Raw genomic sequence first — 9,017 nt, forward strand, 5'->3', positions numbered from 1 at the left:
ATGAATAATCAGTAACGGCTTATTAATTAGACAAAGCGACCGGAAACGGCTTGTACCAAAATGCCCGTAGCGGCCGCAAAACGTGCCCCAAGTGACATGTTTTCACTCAACAAAGGTCAAAGTTAAAGTCATTTGCTGAATTGACATTTTCAAGTGTTTTCCATGTTAACACTCACTATCTAAATGTTTCTGAAACCAAATACAACTTCTGTTTCTCATATTTTTCAGACACCTTTACAATACAAGAGCAAATGTTTCCAAAACTCAACAAAATATCAACGACTGGGCGTGTTTTAACGACTGATCTAAGGGTTAAGCGAGGTTGTATAATCAGCTCCCTTAGTAAAACAAATTAAACACAAACGAGGAGAAGTTAATTAATTGTTATGGTGTAATACCGACTGCATGAACTGACAAGTTACAGTCACAATATTTATTCGTAATTGCCATACAAGTCAACTCTCTTGAAATCATAATAAACAGTCATTTTGAAGTACACTGTATACACAATATTACCGATTCTTATTAGACTGATAAACTACAGAGTATCAAAATCAAGCCATGCATTTTATAATCGAATCCCAACTATTTGTTATTTTACACACCTTGAATACTTCCTCAGTCCAAACACATATTGGATAACACTAATGTACCTGCAAATGGTTTCACTTTTAATGTTCAAATCTTCAGTAAACCCACGGCCCAATTTCAGGAAGCTGTTAAGCAGAAGAAAAACAAACTGCTTGACATATTTCGTTGCGAAGCACATTGACTCGAGACCAGTCACAACAGTGTAAACTTACGGTTACTTTGGCTGGTGACATGGCTTTGTTAAGCACTACTTTTTCTGGGCTTAGCAAGTTTGTGCTTACAGGCTTCATGAAATCGGGCCCACTACATTATCTGATGTGCCGCCATCTTACTTCATAGCACTATAGGCATGCTGTCATAATACACGTGTCTCCATGATATCGAAGTGATATACCAATGCCACCATCCATATAGAAACACTCATTGTTGGTTATTGTTAAAGGTATTATACATGATTGGTAGAGCTGACAAAATAGTCGCTGCTAGTATTCATGTTTTGTGTACACATGAAATAACAAACCTGTGAAAGTTTGGGCTTAATCTGTTGTGACACTGTGTGTGAGTCACTGGAGAAAGTATAGTGAAAAACCAAGCATAATTTTCAGCACAAGCCCCATGACCCCAACACACTTTCCTTAAAAACCAAAGTTACCCAATGCGTTTTGGGGTTGTGTTTTCTCAAATATGAATTCATTTCAGAGGGATTTTTTTATCAGGATAAATGATTTTAGCATGAACATCTGTTATAATTGTTCAGACTAAAATAGTCATTGATGTTTCCCATCCTTACCAATCATGTATATGCATGTAATACCTTTTTTTAAAGTACAAGAATGGGGAAACGTCAAACAAAGGATGTAATATTGAAATAAAACTTATTTCAATGAATATTCGACCGTAGATTTGCCACGTTACTCAATGCCCATCGATATGAAACTGGCCAAAAGGGGGGTAATCTTATCAAATTGTAACAAGTGTGATCACATCTATACACCAACTTGTTCGAACAGAGAAGAAAAGAAAAAAACTATAAAGTCATGACTCTAGCATGCATCCCGCTGTTCTTTTAGCGTTGCTGGAGTGCCGATCCAGCTATCGGTGTCCCCAACCTCCACCACGCCGTAAAATAAGCGGTGTATATTTCATGCCCCTGGGCGCATTTTCTGGTCAAGCTTATCAATGCGAATTCCGGAGCACTTGGGTAGTCCGGTTTGCTTTAAATTGGCTAAGGGACTATCGCAAAAGTTTTCATTGGACAACTTTTGATTTTTTTTGAGTGCAGGTCTGAGTTTATTGCTCCATGGTCTGATACATTGTTTAAGCTTTAATCACTGCCCACCGCACTGAAAATGGGGCGAGATAGTCCCTCATTCTGTACATCATGGATGAGATTAAACAAAAGCACTATAAGTCTATCTCAGATAAAGTTTTTAAACAGAAATTTAATGGGTGCCTGCGACATGATCTGTTTAGTTTACACTTCGAGGTTACACCCAGCATGGCAATGCACCCAGCCACACAACCAGTCTCTTGTTTAGATTTAATAAAGTCAAGCACGCATGCATACCAAAAAACATCGCTCCAGCAAATATAATTCGTGATTTTTGTTTTTCATATAACGTGCTGAGCTTTAAAGTTTGACGAACAAAGAATATACGCTACCATATAGTACCAAACGTTCAAATTATGAGTAATGCTTTTTGTCAGAATACTGCATATTTGTAAAATACTGAACTAATTGTTTGTGTTGGCAAAAAGGTTCAAATAGCGTTCTCGTAATGCATATCATGACGGCAATAATTACACCATTACTACTGTTTCGGAATCGGTCTACACAATTTATACTCATTCCAATTCGATTAAGTAGTTTGGATTTGAATCATTTCCTCAAAGCTGCAACCTTTCCCATCTGAAGTGTATTAATACTTTATTACAATAATCTATAGTTTATCAATATCAAGTTGATAATGTACAAGTATATTGATTACAATGTTATTATTATGCCTCTATAGCTGTATGACTGCGGTTTAAATTTAATTACAAACAATATTTGACAGAAGTTGCATTTTATTCGGCGGTTTATAGGACTCAATTCCAAAATACTATTCTTCCAGACATTTCCAGTGGTTTAAGAGTTTGAACATGATTTTTTGGTAAGGTTTGACATGGCGTCTCCAGTAACAATTGCGTATGGATACCCCAGAAGTATAGCAGGGCTGTCAAAATGTGCATCTTGCAATCAGGGGGAATGACATTTAAAGGCAGTGGATACTATTAGTAATTGTCAAAGACTAGTCTTCACAGTTGCGAGATATTAATGAAAGAAAAAATACTCTTGTCACACGAAGTTGTGTGCTTTCAGATGCTTGATTTCGAGACCTCAAGTTCTAAATCTGAGGTCTCGAAATCAAATTCGTGGAAAATTACTTCTTTCTCGAAAACTACGTCACTTCAGAGGGAGCCGTTTCTCACAATGTTTTATACTACCAACCTCTCCCCATTACTCGTTACCAAGTGAGGTTTAATGCTAATAATTATTTTGAGTTATTACCAATAGTGTCCACTGCCTTTAACACAACAGAGAAAAGTGTTCAACAACCAGGGAGAGTTTCCATCATAATCAGGGGGTGTTCAAATCTACTCATCAGAACATGGACAGAGACTGGTTTGTTTTCAGGGAACATTCTGCAGAAGCAGAGGAGTTGGCAGCTCTTGGAACACACTTTACAACGGGTTCCTTTCAGGACAAGATAACTAGGGGAATGATGCAACCATCATGGAAACGTTAAAAGGCATTGGCCATGTTTTACGTTTAAACACCCTGTGTTATCTGTCAATTACATGTACATTACATGTAAATGTATACAATTTGCACACCAAGTTTTCAAAATTTCCAGCAAACTTGGACACCCTTTTTCACACACTCGTGGCTAAAAGTTAAGAGAAAAAAAACTTGTTAGATGGATGTATGTCAAGGCCTCGTAGACTAATCAGGTTCACAATCGCCACTCGGCAGTTAATTATTGAACACTGACTTATCTCAAATCGTAAGCTTTATACATTTACCAAAGTCGATACCCACCCCACCAAAATGGACCAGAGCTTTTTTTTCTAATTAAAGGGAGACATTATCCAGCCGAGTTATTAGGACCATAATCAGCGCCGTAACGGAACTGGACAAAGCGCCCCCTTCACCTAAAAATGACAAATGACTGCCGGGGATCACCCCTGCGATCAATTTATCAGGACCGTGCAATAACACCCTCTTAACATGGGTCCATCTTCTCCTTTTGTCCTCCCCAAAGTGATTGTCCTGCCCAAGAGGAGGATGCGGTAATTATGAGATCAAAAGAGCCCCCACCAAATTGAAATGGATACTGGGGGTAGTGGAAGTCGATAATGACGTGAACTATTTTTTGAAGCTCTGTCCTCCCCCTTTTTCATCTCATTGAGGATGGTAACAACTGGACGTGAGAAAAACAAAATCGTTGGTCAAAATTTACAATAACCACCCCAGCCTTTGGTGATCCTTGCCTATGTGTTGGTGCAGAATAGAACTTGTGAAGTTAACTGGGCATTTACATAGTTAAGGACCCCTCATAATTAATAGTGCAATTTTCAGTCACCCATCTTTGTCTTGATGATAAAAACAACAGTGACTCCAGAAGGTACCGATTCACACCATTTGTACATTACATTACAAGGTTTGCACTTAACTTTTTCAGTGACTATATACATGTGTGTAGTCTGCTATGCCAGGAGGCCAACTAAATAGTGATGGGTACAACCATGCTACAAATTATCAAGGATCCCTTGCTAAGTTGCTCTAGTGTGAAAGGGGCCTAGACTGGCATAAGCCAGGGGAACCACTGCATTACAGACAGGCGTGTCCTTTTGAACCCAGCAGTTTTCAAGCTGATACACGTTATACATCTTGTTTTTCGTTAAATTAAACAAACAAGAATGTTTCAAAGCGAACACTTTTGAGTTTTGTTTGATACTTGTATACAACTTGTAGGACTTCACACCTTTCGAGCTTTACAGAATATAATCTGGTAATGTTGCAATCGGATTAGCTGACCAATGTAGTACCTTTATTTAACTTAAGGCTAAGATATTAGCTTTGCATATTATGCATTCATGACAACTACGCCCCAAAAGATCTTTCGCAAACAATTTGTTGGGTGATATCACAGTGTGAGCCAACACTGAAATAACGCATTATCACAAGCAGTTTCAATTCAACACATTAAACTTATTAACTTTATTTTGGGGGATATTTTGCCAAAACTGAGCGTGATAATATCAGGCCTGAATGCTTCGTTTTTGAAAGGGCAATGGCACCAAGGCATTTTCTCCTTGGTAAAGGGCACCCTGTGATGAAATTGTACATTTCTACTGTGGTATTTCAAGGGCATCAAGGCATTGATCCGGGGAAGTCAACGCAATCGCCTTCGTTGCCTCCATGAAGTTTCATGCCTGCAATATTTTTTTATTTTTTTTAATAGCCAGAGCTCACCAGTAAAATGATCGCCCATGCCAATGAACCTGTAAGTGTAATCATGTTTTGATGAAAAACACTTTTTTCCATATATCTCTGAATTATCTTCAGAATTGAACTTTGGAATGGCTAATATAATTAATCTTTCTGAAATTGGGACAGACCTTTTCAACATTGATCAGAGGCAAACAAAGAAGTGTATAGAATCATATGATACAGCAAAGCATAAGTTATGTCCTGGGAGTATTTCTGTAGTTTACAACTGTTTACATCTAAAATGGAACAGATGTACATGATGTTTACATTCAATTAAAAATAATCGGGGTTGTATATAGGGTGGATATCAGACAGATAGTTTACACAAAAATGGCAACATGATAGGGTTGCGATATCAAATTCTTCCATTAATAAACACAAACATGAGTGGCCAGATTTCGGCACACAAGTGTGCACGTCAGATAATACACAACATTGCATTGGAGATGTCGGTGCACTGAAAATACTGCCACACTGAAATACAACTGGTACAACAAAGAATGATGTTTGGATACAGCCACAGTACAAAAATAAGTTCAATTGGTGTGGCATAATATAAAAAATTTCAATGCCCAACAAACACATGCCACATAAAGCATCTGTTTTCGTTTTACACATCAACACAAAAAGAAAGAAATTGTTTCTTCCTTTCTTTTGTTTTGCGACGAATACATTTGTTTTTAAAGCTTCCACTGCATTGATTTTTTTTTATTTTTGGGCTACACATCCCCGAAAGTTGTGTTTATTTCGCCGAATAACCTTATAAAATGCAAAAATTAGTACAATTGTCTGACAAATGAAGTGAACAGCCTCGCCAAACATACATACAACATATTAAAATAATTAAATACAAAATCTGCGTAGTTTCCTTTGTGTGCAAGTGAGTTATTGGTTTGTACAAAGTTTTCTCAACAAACTAAACGATGGCTTGTCCACCACCTTCCAGGTTTGTGTACGCAATACTATGTGCTTTATTAGCTGGATTAGGAGTTCTGCCATACTTCACCCCTATCCCTGGGGTAGGGTTGACTTGTCCGGCAATGGCAGGCGGGTAGGTCGGTACAGTACTGGATTGTTTTTTGTGGCTATTTGTACCGAAAATCCGCCCGAGGAAGGCCTCCCAAGACTGGACAGTTTTAGTGCTCCATATCCACATACCGCTGGTGATTCCGACTACGAGAAGCATGAACGTTTTCACCAGGAGGACGGGTACTGACGGTATGGAGAACCCCATGGCACAATCACCGTTTGGCTGGCAGGGGTTGGCGTGAGTGGCTGCTAGTTCCCACAGTTCCAAGTTGGCTCTCTGATAGAAGTAACAAGCTATCACTGACGTTGCTGGAACGGTGTATAGGACGGAGAAGACCCCAATCCGCACCATTAGTTTCTCTAACTTGTCAATGTTGGTACCACCGCTCTTCATCACCTTCCGGATCCGGAACATGTAGAAGAATCCGGCCAGGATGAAGAGGGTCCCAACTGCAAAGTAGACGAACAGAGGAGCTATGACGAAGCCGGCTAGGGCCTTTGAGTCTTGGTTGCCCACGAAGCACATCCCAGTTAGTTCGTCACCGTCCATGCGGCGTAGCGTCAACACAATGATAGTCTTGAGGGCTGGGATGGCCCAAGCAGCAAGGTGATAGTAGCTGCTGTAAGCTGCAATTGCCTCGTAGCCCCACTTCATCCCAGCAGCAAGGAACCACGTCAGGGTGAGGATCACCCACCAAATGGAGCTGGCCATGTAGAAATAGTACTGGATGAGGAAGACCACTGTACATCCAGTGCTCTCTAAACCCTCTTGGATAAGATAGTATTCATCCCCTGCAGTATGGCCACATGCTATAGCTCGTGGTCCTGCTATCAACCGAATGATGTACGAGATGGAATACATATTATAGCACATGGATAAGAATATAATGGGTCTCTCGGGATACCTGAATCTCCCCCTATCAATTAGAAATGTGAGGACTGTCACAGCCGTTCCGACGAAGCAAAGGATGGACCATATTCCCATCCACAACTCGGCGAATGTCTTGTCGGACTGCTGGAAGTATACATCCCGATCGCAGCGAGGCACGCAAGACTTGGTTTGGGGCAGGTAGACGAATCTCTCGTGATTCTGGCACCGCCGATTGTGGGTGTTATTTGGCGGCTTGGCCGGGGGTGTAGGCTGAGGGTATCGTCCTCCTCCGGGTGGATTGTATTCCCCTTCTGGGTATGCGGTGCCCTCCCCTCCTTCGGTGCCGGACATGTTGGGCGCCACCATGCACAAGTCGTCCCTCTCCTTTCCACGTGGTAAGGAGGCACAATCCAAAGCTTTCGGCCACGATATTCCAAAACTCTCCATGACAGGGGCACACTTGTCCCTCACCTCCTCGCACATAGGACGGCAGGCAGGGATGGGAATGTCAACCTGTGGAGAGCACATGGGGGCGTAGAGAGAACACAAGAAGAACCTGAGATGCTCGGCACATCCGTAGGTGACAAGAGGTGAGAATTCATGAATGCGGGGAGCAGCCTCCTTCTGTGTATCGTGCCCGAAGTAGTTGGGCATTCTCGTCATGTTATAACCGATATCCACACACATGGGGATGGTAATCCGCTGACATTGATTCTGACGCTGTTCCAATGTATACACACCACGAGCAGCTAGGCTGACGAAACACACAATCTGTAACAGTCCGACTCCTGCCATGTTGTTGTCCCAAAAAGTTTAAAGTTTTCTGTTTATGAACTATTATATCCTGACATCGAGACGGGCGGGCATTGAGGTTATATTATACCCTTCTCATCCACATCACAACAGTCGATCTATTCATGGCTATTAGCTTGAATTCCAAAAAAGCAACTCGCCTGGGAAACTGTCCGTGTGTGTGCCTGCTCTCTCTCCCTCTCTTCCGTCGCCGATCATAACACAGCAATTGAAAAGCCTCTCCGCGTGCCAAGTCTCCTCAACAGTGCTTTACCGACCGCTTGAGGGTATCACGGCCACTCGTGAGGCTTTGTACACTGCCGACTGGCACGGCTACAGTTAACGAGCTAGCGCATTAATAATGGTAATCCCTCACACATGAAAATTATCGCGTCCCGTGTATACGTACTCTGTGTGTGTAGTGAACATTGATTTCTCCTTCCACCAATAGATGAACGATATGGTGTTCCAAACACACAGTGAACTTTAGCAGCGATGTTGTTGCGAGCACATCTCTGTTCTCTCTTATATAAAAGTTGAGGGTGTCCAGAAATTGCTACTGCTAGTTGAGTTCCCTGCCAGACATGTATCGCATAAACCATTGGAACGCGATCCTTCCTGCGTAAACAGTGTCACAAATACCCCCGCCGCTCGGCTCGCAAGGCCGATAAAGTGTCCCTGAGCACGGTATCAAATTGAACTTTGCCTAATGTTATTCCCAGATCCGCAGCGAGTCACCACACAGTATCGAAAAGAAGAGAAGGAAAAAAAATCGGGCGGGCTAATAAAAACTAATTTCAACCTGCTGCGGGGCTCGGATTTAGGCCCCGCCCACTCTCCCAGACTAGCTGGCTGTGTTTGTGTGTGGTGTTAGTGAAGTTGTTCACTCAGTGCAAGCTCCTTGAAAAGTAAAGTGAGATATGGCTTGGCTTGTCTTATCTTGGTACACTATCTCTCCTGTGGTATTTAGGGGGATTATGCTTTGCCTATGTATTGTTGATCAAATGGCTGAGCGCCGAATTCCAAGGTACTAATATAAATTCAGATTATAATATATAATGTGCATTGGGCTTTATTGCTCCCCGTGGTGTCATGGTTTAAACATTAACACTGGCTGTATTTGTCTAGTGTGTTATCGTTGTGAGTGCGATTCCAATTTAGATGGAAAAGATATACTGGAAGAGAATAAAGTACATG

The 9,017-nt window shown here is 41.4% G+C and overlaps 1 protein-coding gene across 1 annotated transcript; it reads right to left on the minus strand.

The window, feature by feature from the left end:
- Positions 1 to 377: 377 nt before the first annotated feature.
- Positions 378 to 8,705, minus strand: LOC139947078 (frizzled-9-like). Its single transcript, XM_071944915.1, has one exon. The coding sequence runs from the start codon at positions 7,821 to 7,823 to the stop codon at positions 6,045 to 6,047; it is 1,779 nt and encodes a 592-aa protein (XP_071801016.1). The 5' UTR covers positions 7,824 to 8,705; the 3' UTR covers positions 378 to 6,044.
- Between the last annotated feature and the right edge of the window lie 312 nt (positions 8,706 to 9,017).

The sequence above is a fragment of the Asterias amurensis genome, chromosome 14 (genome assembly GCF_032118995.1).
Source record: "Asterias amurensis chromosome 14, ASM3211899v1".
NCBI classification, from domain to species: domain Eukaryota; kingdom Metazoa; phylum Echinodermata; class Asteroidea; order Forcipulatida; family Asteriidae; genus Asterias; species Asterias amurensis.